The sequence below is a fragment of the Lathamus discolor genome, chromosome 3 (genome assembly GCF_037157495.1).
Source record: "Lathamus discolor isolate bLatDis1 chromosome 3, bLatDis1.hap1, whole genome shotgun sequence".
Taxonomy (NCBI): Eukaryota; Metazoa; Chordata; class Aves; order Psittaciformes; family Psittacidae; genus Lathamus; species Lathamus discolor.
The window spans coordinates 40,745,083-40,757,894 of record NC_088886.1 but is presented as its reverse complement, the minus strand read 5'-3'; the positions used below and the strand labels follow the sequence as shown (position 1 = coordinate 40,757,894).

The 12,812-nt window shown below is 37.3% G+C and overlaps 1 protein-coding gene across 11 annotated transcripts in view; it reads right to left on the bottom strand.

Annotated features, from left to right (window-relative positions):
• Nucleotides 1–12,273, bottom strand: part of OPA1 (OPA1 mitochondrial dynamin like GTPase) — a 54,106-nt gene extending 41,833 nt beyond the window's left edge. Inside the window, exons 1-7 of one of the 11 annotated variants that reach the window (XM_065674827.1) lie at nucleotides 12,080–12,273; nucleotides 8,283–8,601; nucleotides 7,852–7,948; nucleotides 6,612–6,719; nucleotides 5,971–6,024; nucleotides 5,274–5,341; nucleotides 237–347 (exon numbers count right to left, since the gene is read on the bottom strand). In XM_065674827.1, the coding sequence (XP_065530899.1) occupies nucleotides 237–347; nucleotides 5,274–5,341; nucleotides 5,971–6,024; nucleotides 6,612–6,719; nucleotides 7,852–7,948; nucleotides 8,283–8,601; nucleotides 12,080–12,108 (786 nt within the window). In that variant the 5' untranslated portion in view covers nucleotides 12,109–12,273. The other 10 variants (XM_065674825.1, XM_065674831.1, XM_065674829.1 and 7 more) reach the window with 10 other exon arrangements.
• Nucleotides 12,274–12,812: the final 539 nt, after the last annotated feature.

Below are 12,812 nucleotides of genomic sequence, written 5' to 3'. Positions count from 1 at the left end.
TTTTTATAGAGGCAGAGAACATACAAGTTCAAAGTGACACAAAGTACCTGTTCTGTTTTTAACACCTTGCTTTAAATACAACTCGGTTAAACTGAAACAGGCCTATACATCTGTAGTGAAGTTGGCGGTAATAATTATTTGAGCCCATGATTTAATTAGATTTTTCTAGCTCAAATGCAGGAGGTTGAAGTATCTGATTAGTGTGAATACAGTACACATTTTCCTTAAGCCATCACCTTTCGCTTCTGCTGGGAAGAGCCCATGTTATATTGGCCACCGGCTCTGCGCGCTTCCTCTTCGTGCTGCTGGATTTGTTGTTGTAACAGTATGAGTTCACCAAGCAGGCCCTGCCATGAGTTTACAATAAAAAGGAGAGGAAAAATTTGGGGTGTAAGGAGAACAAAGTTAAACCAAAGGACATGACAAAGACAAATGAAAACCAGGTATGAATGGGTCAGTTCAAACAAAAGTGAAATTTTGTTAGCAAGATTGCTTGCTAGCCAGCTGGGTGTCTATATAGTCAACGAAACCATGCATTTTGCAAATCCAGGTAGAACAGAACAATAAACATTTAGCTATATTTTATAATTATATGCAACTTTAACTAAGCAGCTAAATCTTAAATTCGACTATCCTGGTTTTAAGCTATTCTCTGAGGTTTCAGTTTTATTTCAATTATTCATGCCAAAAATTCTCAGCAATTTTTCACAACTTAATCATATACGTATATAAATAATGTGGTCTGGATATTCCACACAAAGCTGTGCACAACAGCTAATAGGCTCAACTTTGTCGGTGACATAAAAATTCACATTTTATTCTTATTCCCAGCAACACAGGCACTTTATAGAAAGATGATTTTGCCTCCTACTTCACTTTCTCAAACTAGAAAAGCAAAGTAGTTTCTAGAGCATAAAGAAAAAGCTCCCCCTCTACTTCTGTAACACTGCAGTTTAAATTCATGCTGTCATAGTACTTCCTGATCGTTTCAAAGTCCCTGAAACATAATGCTTACACATGTACTTCAGCCTTTCTATCAAGCTTAGTTTTCTTCTCTTCTCCATCCACACCAAATACTCTTGTAATGGTAAACTGTCTTTCAAAATTAGTTTAGAGATACTATGCCAGCAGCTACCAGAACTTTATGTACAATTTATATCAGAGAATGTAGATAAAAGTATTAATGAATTATTTAAATAAAGCTATTTAAAAAAAATATTCAATCACCTTCTAAGAAAACACTTGGGGAAATGCAAAGTTTTAAAAATGCACTTCAGGAATCAAAACAAACCCTGAAACAGAACTTTGGTGTAAGAATTCAAGACACCTGCCATCAAGTTACACATCTGTTGCATGGAATACACAGGCATGTACACATAAGGATATACAACACAGAGAATGGATAAAAGAAGAGAGACAATCAAATGAACAAATATAAACACCTGTTAAATAGTGATTTTGTGTAATATTTCAAGAATAGAAAAATCTTCACATTTGTATTTCACTAAACCACTTTAAGATTTAATACATTTCTATACTGCCAGACTAGCAAACGCATTAGAGCTGTGCCAAGAACTCAGCCAAAAGATTTAATTCTTATACAGCAGGCAAGGAGAGTTCACTGTTACATTCAGTATTAGAGAAGGAATAATAATCTTTTGCCATTTTGCACACAAGGAAACTTTCAGTATGACCTGAGAAGAGTCCCTTTAAAACTTATGGGTCAAGAAAACAGAAGAAAACACACTAAACAAAGCCTTCCATGAAGGCCTTTTAGCATTTAAACAGGAACTGTAACAAATGTTTGAAGTCACCAAATCTAACTAATGTGCAATTAATAAAATACTAAAGTAAGAAATACAGCAATTTAAGAGGCTTCTCAGTAACACCTTCTTCTTTGCATATATCAGTCAATAATCTTATTCACTCTGTTTTCTATTTCTTACTTTACAGGTTAGAATTAAAAAATAAAAAATTGAAGAAATATAAAGAACCTTAAATAACACAGAACTATACACACAACAACCAGGCTGGTATGAACCAAGACACAAACAAAAATGTTTGGTTTTTGCGCTCTGTCTCTCACTGGACACTACCGCTGTTTCCTCCCCCCGAAAAGTAATCACTCCAGTGTAAAATTGCATTTACTTCAAAGAATTTTACCTAGACGAATAAATTAATGTGATTTCAAAACCCCAGCTGTTTACAAATATCATATTATTTTTGTTACCAAAGAAACAATAGGAAGAGAGTAACACCAGCTGACAAACACAGTGGCATAAATCCTGAAAGTCATCAGAGAATCTGGGTGCACAATAAAGGCAAAACAAGCGCTGATATTGTTACTGCATATGCTTAAAAAAGACACCCCAAAACAAAACAAAAACCAAAACCAAACCACACAAAACCAAACCGACCCATAATCCCACACCAAAACCCATTCTCTTACATTAAAAGTTAATACGCTGTATTTCAGTTGAGTATGACTACCTCTTTAATTTAAAACTCTCATAAGTATTTGTGTTGCATTTTCATAAGCAACCAAAGCCCTCTCTTTTTGCATATGGTGACTCTTTCCACTTTTTCCCCAGTAGCTGCAGTGTGACTATTCATAAGAAAAGCTAAGCCACAATAAGTTCTTGCAGGAAAAATAATTAACTTTCGATGGATGTAAAGGAGTGAAAATGATGAGGAGGGTAAAGAGCTCAATCTCTAAGAATTTGAATAAATGTCACAATTTTATCCAAAGTACCTACAAAACTGGGAATTAAGTTGGGAATACAACAGTGCTATGAATAGAAAAAAGAAACTTTATTGCATAACATGCAAACAGAATGAATCAAACGAGAATGTTAAAAAAAAAAAAAAAAAAAACACCAACCAACCAAGTCAAGGACTTCTTCTTTAAAAAAACCCCAAAACTCCAAAAATTTCTTTTTCACCCTCTAGCAATAGCTGTAATTCCGCAGTTCTTCACTACTGTGCTGCTTACACCGAGTGAAGGTGATTCTGTGCTGGCTGAGCAAGGCCGTCTACACACTGCCAAATCCTCAACAGTGGATTCAGGCTCAGGGCATGAAATTTTATCAAAGCACCAAAGGCAGAGAAAGGACTGTGTGGTTGGTTTTGAGTTATTTATTTATCTGACTTCTCCCAAATCAATACTCGAGTCGTATTTTTCACACGCACTTCATCACAGCTATAACCACTATCTTTTATATATATGTATATATATATATATGCATATATTAAAATATAAAATATATATTTTAATTGGGCTAAGCTTTGGAATTTGTTTGCTTTAATAGGAAGCTGAAATTGTTGAGGAAATTGTGTTGCAGACAGACAATACTGCAAGATAATTTTCTAAGAAGTTAACATTGCCATCTGAAGTGCAAGCCTGAACTCCATCTGAAGTGCAAGCCTGAACTAGTCCAACCTATACAATAAAATATTTTCCAACACTATAGCTTTTATAACTAGCCATTTTAATTATTTTCAAAAAATTGTGCATTTTTTATTAAATAAGAGATTATAAGATAAACACATTAGCTGGCAAGAAGCAGTACAGCCTGATTTGGTGTCTGGGACAATGTTCACTCTCTCAAATTTATCTTCCCAACTTACTGGTTTCTCACTCATTCTACAGGAAGTTTTTAGAGACCCATCTGAGGGCCACGCCAAGGAACAGTTCTACAGAACATTCCTCCAAAGAGGAATTCCTAGATTCCTTTACCAGTTACTCATCTTTTCCACATCTTTTCCACAACTGAACAAAGAAAACCAGCTCATCAGACACATTTAATACCATGCTACAGCACTTTATATATCCATACAGTCACAACTCTTAAACTAGCATTAGTTGGCAGTGGAAAACATTGAATGAAAAAAGGCCATCTAACCCATTGTCTTGAAAACAATGATTTTGCTTGCCAATAAACGAAGTGATTATGCTTTGTTAGGTACGCATATGCGCCTTGTGTGAAATATGACCAAAATCAATCATATTAATTAGCAAATCAACACTTCCAAGCATAACATACGGGATATAATTGGAATAGCAAAAATTAACACATCAGACTAAATTTTCTAAATTATACTGCCTTATTGTGCTGATATTTTCCATACCACAGCCAAAGTTTTGCTGGCAACATTCAAATGCAGTTGTCACTGCATCAAAACCAGCCCATAATAAGTAATAGTGATATCACTGGTATTCAGTAAAAATCTCAGATAATTTAGTTCTCAAAGACAATAAACTAAGATGGCCACTTCTTCACAAATCAATAGTAAAGTATTTTTTATGTTTTAAGCTCTGAAACCTTACTAAGCAATCACTCAGGGGAAAATAATATATATAGACAGCTTACTGACAAAGGGGAAAAAAAAGCCCAAGTTAATTCTCATCACTGTTCTAAAGGGAAAAAAGCAGTCACAAGTCAGCATTATAGAGGTTTCACTATATAATGCCATGCAGAATTAATGTAGAATAAATGTATACATGCCTGCATATACAAAAATGTCTTTTACGTAAAAGCCTGAGTTATAGTTCAGACACTTTCAGTTGCAAAAATAATTACAAAATCCTCAGTATATATTTTCTTCAATTTGTAAAAGGAAATTTTAAATATATACACAGGAAAAATGAAAGGCCTTTAAACAAAGCGCAACATTACAATTTAGGAATGTAATAGATATAGAATCAATTAAAAAAATTAAACTTCACCTTCTTATCAAAATACAGTAGCATATTTTTCCAAAATATAGTAACAAAAATGTGATGAATGCTCTACCTAACTAAAAGTAAAAAGACAAACTGCTTTAAGAAATCGAAATACTTTATAAAGGCAGAAATCCTTAAGAATCACAACTGTGAAAATGTCAACAAGAAGGCTGCAAGCAGAGATGCTTGAAAATAACTACAGAAGCCTACACCAACCTCAGTAATAAGCTATAAGCTCAAGTGCCACTGAGAACATGCCCTGAAAAATTGCAGATGCACACAAAATACCCAAAATAACATTCTTATTACAAGCCAGTTTTCTTAAGAATGCAATTCCTACAGATTTTTTGACTGCTTTTTATTTTACTTACACCAAAACATTATCATTGTACTCTTTATATATTAAAACCAACAATGCATACTCAAGTCATTCTGAATGATAAATGCTACTCAAGCTGCTTCAAATAAACATCCACAACTAGTTATTGAAGCACTTTAAAAAAAATTACCTTTAGTCAAGACATTTTTAGTTTTGAAAGAGAGTAATTACCTTCTTGAACTGTTTGTCATTGTCATATCCCTGGTCAGTAGCTCTGAATGCTGTTTCCCCTGGAGAACCTAGGACATAATTAAAGAAACTTATTATAATATGCAAAAGGTACTTAAAAATTCTCAAACTACACCTACTATAATACTGAAGTCTCAACCCCTATGTATTATTAATTCAATAATCTTTGAAGTTCCTATTAAAAAAAAATTCTTCTTAAAAAGCTGCAAAAGAAATTCTGTTTAAAACTCGTGAAAATTTTATATCATGTTTGTGACTCAGATTAGTTACATCACAAGGCAGCTGCAGTTAGACTCTAAGTTCTGAAATAATTTCAAAATTAATTAGTTCCGATAAACATGACAGGATAATACAAATTCTCTTGGCATTACTGTAACAAGAAAAAAAGTAATGTCCTTTTTATTGTAATGACAGAGATTTCAAAACAAACTTCTGGAAAATGCCTGAAATAAAAAGCCTCTGCTAATGACTGTGACAGAGAAGTGACAACTATTAATTTATTTATTCTCACAGGGAAGGATCTAAGTATTTCTAAAACAGTTGGAAAGTATTTGTAAATCAATATTAAACCGATGTAAATATCTGTGCTTACATTGATATTCACTCCTCTTAGTATAGTAGGGTTTTAAGTTTGCTTTAGAGAGGCAGGTTAAGGGCAGTAAAAAGGGCTTTTACACACCTAACAACAGAAGTAGATCAGAAGCTCCTATGACTTCACTAACCAAATTGTAACCTGTGAAAAATCAGCAGAAGAGGGGAAATAAAAATTATAAATACAAAACAAAATGCAAACAAAGATGAGGGATCTTTGTTTCATTTGGAGGACCACACAATTATAAATGGCATCAATGCCCGTGGGAGAACAGTAACAAATAATAGGTGACATCTCACAACAGCAATCAGTAACACCATGATTTTAAACAGTCATTCTTAATAATCTAGCTCTTTTCTTCTGTAACAGCTGTGGTAATGTTACCATCAGTGCCACTCTTACCTTCTCCAACTTCCAGCTGAACATGCCCAGCTGATTTTTATGACTCACTAAAGCAACCTAGCTTTCAATCTGTTTGTTTAAAGTTGTACAAGAATTTTACTTTTCTATTCAATTTCGCATTTTTGTTCTCTTTGCTACTAGAATTCTTGCTTTTAAAAATATATTACACTTACCTGTGTCCATAACACTTTCACACGAGATAGTCAATGAAAAGTCATGCATTTTCAGGATCCGCTTTCTTTTAGTGTCTAAGGACATATCTGTAACCTCATCTTGTAACAGCTTATGTTTCCAAAATTAAAACTAAGCTGAAAAAATGTTCTCACCAGGAGAAAAAAATCCTTTCAGTGAAGTGAAGCTCTCTCCAATCTTGTCAAAGTCAGGCAGAAGTTTGGCAAGGTCATCTGCATCAGGAAGGGCTTTGATAAGTTTTTCTAGGAAAACAGTACAACAGTTAATGAGTAAGGTTTTTTCCCCTACTACTTCTGTGAAGAAAAATGGCTTATGCTATAAAAACTAGCTGATTTTTAACTTATTTTTTAAGTAATGCACCTCCCCCCATTAGTGTTGGGAAAGATTATCAGATCCCGAAAATTGCTTTTTTAGACTTTGAACTTCCTGATAAGTTGGTTGCCTCAGGTAGTTTAAAACTGCCTAAAACTTATTGCTGCATTTCACCACCACATTCCATGTTACTCTCTCTCACATTTTGTGGAGGATGTTTTAAAGTTACACAAAACTGTAACTAAGCTCACCTCTTACATATTTTAACAAAAGCTTATTTTTCAATTTCATAAATAAGCCAATTTTGTAATCCTTAAAAAAAAACCCAAAACTTATCAGTTTAAAAGTACTGTAAAAATGTAGTGTCCCCTAGCAATAAAACCAAGAAAATATTTGTCAGTTATTCAATCTCTGCATTTATCTATACAATGCTCATACATGAAATAAAATCTTATGCCTTTCTTTTTTTGAAGACCACCACCTTACAACCCTGCATATATAAGTAACTCAGTCCTTGTTTTTCAGATTTCTATCTTTGACCCAAAAATATCAATAAACCTACTGTAACCAGAAGGTTCAGAAAAAGTCTGTATTTAGTTTTCTCCTGCATCTTCAAGATAATTTTGTAGACAGGTAGGTTCACTATTGTGCATTTTCTATTGGTCTTTTACTCATACATATCTTTTACTTATCTATTTATATTTAATACTTGTGTCATAGGTATAGGAAGAACAAACTTTACACATACTACCGAAACCTGTGTAAGTCCCCTTGATCATGCTGCATCTCTTCTTTCAATAATGGGATTATATGGCCCTATGAGAGGACCAAGAACATTCTCAAATAAAAGGGAGAATTATGGATTATCAATGCTAAACAACACTTAATTTCTTCCTACAAACACACTGACACAAATACCTTGGTAAAATACACAAACTCTAACAATACAAGTTCACTCAAAGCTATAAAGATAGCTACTGGAGAGAAGCACTGAAGCCCTGCACCCTTAAGTTTTACATGTGCTAGTCTTTATATAGAGTAACATTTTAGCTTTTCTGATACCAAAGTCAATATGTTCATCAAGCTCCCAAACGAAGTCAGGAACAATCCACTTATATTCATTGAGATCTGGCATCATGTCCTTCCACTGATCATATGTCTAATACAAAAAAGAAAAGAGAATATAGAAGAAATAGAAAAATAAATGTATAGAGAAGCATATAAGAAGTCTATTGAAAAGTAATACCTACATATAGAACATACTAACCCACCATCTTTCAGCTATGAATAATGCTACTTGGATCTTTTAAAATCTATACTAGTTCTCTACACAACCTTTAATATTTCTGCTATTCCCAAAATTCACTCATCTTTGTCATTAGTTAACCAAACAATGAGATCTTGTATTTTTGGGTATATACCAAGAACTATTGCTTCAAAGCATATAATAACAACAAAGACAAAACACATAAAATAGCATAACAGGTAAATACCTTCTTAGCTGTATAACCACCACCTACAGCAGATCCTAATATAAGATAGCGAACTTTGAGAAGCCTTGACGCTAGTCTAGCTAGCCAAAAGTTCCTGTGGAACTGGTACCCATGTTTTATGTTTAAAAGTTTTGTTTTGCGTAGGGGAAGATGATGAAGAGAAGAGAACAGCTTAATGGATATCCTTAATGGAGGTCTTTGAAATTTTGAACTTGGATAGTACGGATGGTGTATACTTCGGGAAACAAGATGCAAGTTTTGAAGTGGTGATTTTCTTTTTATTCCATAGCTGCTATTTGCAAGACTCCGGCAGATGACACTACAAGAAAGAAACAAAAACTCTAAGTAACAGATTTCCTCAAAACACCATTAACTCAATAACATCTTTAGAAGCAATTCACATTACATTTTAGCTGGCTACAGATACATTAGAGCATCACTATGCATGCACAACTTCCAGCTACTACTGGTATGCTACCAGGAAAATAAAGAGCTGATGCTTACACCATAGAATCGTAGAATAGTTAGGGTTGGAAAGGACCTTAAGACCATCTAGTTCCAACCCCCCTGCCATGGGTGGGGACACCTCACACTAAACCATCTCACCCAACACTGTCTAACCTGGCCTTGAACACTGCCAGGGATGAAGCATTCTCAACTTCCTTGGGCAACCCATTCCAGTGCCGCACCACCCTTACAGTAAAAAACATCCTCCTTATATCAAATCTAAACTTCCCCTGTTTAAGTTTTAACCCACTACCCCCTGTCTTATCACTACAGTCCCTAATGAAGAGTCCCTCCCCAGCATCCTTACAGGCCCCCTTCAGGTACTGGAAGGCTGCTATGAGGTCTCCATGCAGCCTTCTTCTCCAGGTTGAACAGCCCCAACTTTCTCAGCCTGTCTTCATAAGGGAGGTGCAAAAAAGTTTGGGAGCAGGACATACTCAGAACTTCAAAGCAGCAACCTGCTATCTTATGATTACTGAATTACACAAGGAAGAAAAACTAAGTTTTCAAATTCCCATTCTGAGGTCTTTCTGAAGGCACTTCTGCTTCCAAGCAGCACGAGAGTCACAACACTCTGTGTATGCCCCACGCACCCCTGTTTACACAAACCCTCCTCAGCCTCCCCCAGGAGGATGCCCACAGCTCCAGCCACCCAGTGCCAGCACCCCATCATAAACATCATTAATGAGTATAGCATTTCTAGTGATTACAGAAATAAAACCTGAAATATCACTTATAAAGTCTGTTATAAATTGAATTTAACTTCCACACTGGACTAAGGCAATTAACATGTCTTTGATAAAACACAGTTTCGACAAACAGCAGCTAAGAGTCCACAGAAGACTATGACCAACTTAAAACATAAAACAAAACTTGACAGTTTGGCCTATCTTGTTATTCAAACAAACTTCTAGAGAACATTAATTTTATACAGAATTTTCAAACTTCAAAAAAACAATACACAGACAAAATTCCTTTGCAAAGTACATTTGCTCTTTTTTGACAAAGCAGATTCTCCTTTGGAGTTGAAGCATTTATTTTAGGACATTTTTCAGTTCCTTTCACTATTGCCAGAGACATGGATGCTCCAACCCTGGAAGTCTTCCAGGACAGGTCTGATGTGGCTTTGAGCAACCTGGTCTAGTGGAAGGCTGCTGGCTGCAAGATATCAGTGAAGTTACAGTTCCTGAAACTTACCTACACTTGTCCCTTGATGTTTTTTTCAGGATTTTCAATATTATCAAGTGCATTTACTTACAAAGGGGTCAAATATAAAAGAAGAAAGTGCTTCACACCATTGAGAAGGCACATTATTTATTCAGGAATCCTAAATAATTTAAAATTAACAGATCTTAAAGAGAGTGAGAGAATCATACAAAACAAAAAATATTACAGGATTTTCTAATAACATGCTCTATAACCTATACCATTCTTTGCCCTGAGATTTTCTAGAGATGACATTGTCTGTGACAGGCATGTTCTTAATGTCCAAAGAAGTGGAAGACTGTTATAAAAGCAATTTTAAGCCAGAAATTGAGCTTTTCGAAGGTAAGTTAAAAAACAGAATTTTGTGAATTGAGATACTTTCCTCTCTTAAAAGAACAATTTTGCCAACGATCTAGGATTAGAAATTTCCCTTAGTGTAACTGAAAGCTTAAAAAAGGGAACTCCTCTGACTGTTATGGAAGTCCATGTTCATAAAAGTCACTCTGATTTTGAAGGGTATCCTCTTGCTGCTATATTAAACTACCTAGAAAGCTGTGCTCTTGCAATAACTCAGTATCTAGGAAGAGGATAATAAGCAGGAACAGACTAATCCCTAAAGCGGTAACAAGGTCCCCTTCTTTTTTTACACAGAACAACAAGAGTCTGGGAAATTAACCACAGATAGTACCAATACGGAAGTGGCTACATAACAATAAAACCTAACAGTGCTTCAGGAGATCATAAGCCTGTAAGAAGAAAGCTGATGACTGGGACACTATTTCTTTTCTTTTGCAGTCACCACCATTACATAGATATTTAACCATTTACAACAGAGACCAAGTAGTGGCATATACCATGGCAGCCACTTCTTATTGCTAGTCTTATCTAGGTTAAAGCATTTGTACTATGGTGTAAGTTTCTTCTCTATGATTATTGTTTTAAAATAAACTATGTTTTACAACATTCATGGTCCAAGTTTAAACTGAAGGAAAAATTAAGTTCCATCATAAATTACTATTGCAAGAATTTGAACCCTGCTGAACTGCTGAACCCAGGACATCCACAAACGCCTTTTGAGTACTATCACATATTTCAAACAAAACCTGCTGTTTTTAACAACCGTAACAAAACTGAGCCTTCCAGACATGAGCAGCTCTGCTGCCAGAATCTGCCTAATTTTACAGGCCTGCAACCTGACTACCCTTGCACTGCACTAAGATTACAGATACCTTGTAAAACAAGAAAAAGTAGCCTTTTACTACTGATATCCAAACATTCCACCTGTAGGTCATACCTAATATTTTATACATATTGCCCAAGAAATCCCCACCTCAGCTAGAACAATTTTTATTTTTATTTTTTAAGACAAGATATATACACTTTTAAAAGTTACGGCTATTAATTACGACTGCAAAGCAGTCTTTCAAATGTAACCCTGCAAAAAGCACTGTGGTATTTTCTTTCTCATTCAGTACTAGACAACACTTATTTTTGTACTGCTGCTCCTAAATCTGTCAGAACATCATGAGATTACCAGCCATTCAGTTCCACTGCTCCTGTCTAGAATCGTGTGGAAGAATAAAGAGAAACAGGAAGAATGCAGAGCAGCTGCCAGGGAGGACCAACATCTGGACCTGGGGGTGACCCGAGCTCCCCAGGGCAGGAATGTAGGACACGCAGCTCCCTTCCACATCGCACCCCCCGGTTCCCCTGGAGCTGAAGGATGAGGAATTTCCCCGCCCGGGGACAGCAGGCCTCAGGCTCACCCCTGCGACAAACACACACACACCCCACCACCACCACCACCACCACCACCACCACCACCACCACCACCACCACCACCACCACCACCACCACCACCTCGCACCCCGACCCGCTGTGCGGCTCCGGCCTTCCCCGCGGGCAGCCCCGTTCTCATGGGTGCCTAGTGCCCGCTTAATCGGGACAGGTGTCACAACAGAAAAAGCACCTGGGGCAGAGGCCCTGCAGTCGGGAGAGGGTCATGGCTCTGGCGTGACCGCTACGCCCCAGGGACCAGGCAGGCCCGCCGCGCCCTGAGCCCTACTACGGCCCGTCTCGCTCACCAAGCCGCTGCCGCCCGCGTCCGCCACATCCTAACGGCCGGAGGGGCCAGGAGGAGCCGGACGCCCCGCGGCCGCCTACCGGGACCCAGCCGCCGCGCCTGAGGCGCCGGGCTGCCGCGGGCAAGGGCAGGTGAAGCCGCCGCGGCTGCAGGCTGACAGAACTGCCGCCGCTTCCGGGCACCGGGGTCCTTGGCGGACGCTCCGGCTGGAAATCGCTCCTCCCGGCGCAAAGGTTCCGGATGCGGCGGCGGTGAGGGAGGGTTTTGAAGCGGCACCGCGGGGGGATTGCCTGATCAGAACGAGTGGAGGAGCTGGAGTGTTGTGGTTTGTTCAGACCGGGGTCGTGTGTTGTCTTTGTGATAAGCACATAAATGTATTGGCTTTCGCAAATCATAGGTGTTGCTATGTGGGTATAACTGTATGAGTTCGCAAAGCTCGCTAAAGACACAAGATTAGACAACAAGTTGAAAAAGGCCAGAACTCGAGCAAAATGGAGTCACATAGCAAAAGAATTTGTAAAGATAAAAGAAAAGGGGGGGGGGGGGGCTTGCTATAAGAAAAGCTAGTGCCTGGAAAACATACGGTTAAAGTACTTTAGCCTAACTTAGGTCTAAGATAAAGAACAATGTTTGTGTTGTAAGTCTGTGGAATTTAGTGGCCCCACTAAACATGAATGAATGATTTCACACCATCCTTCTACTTATCAGTTAGTTTAGAGACTGTCTTTAATGCT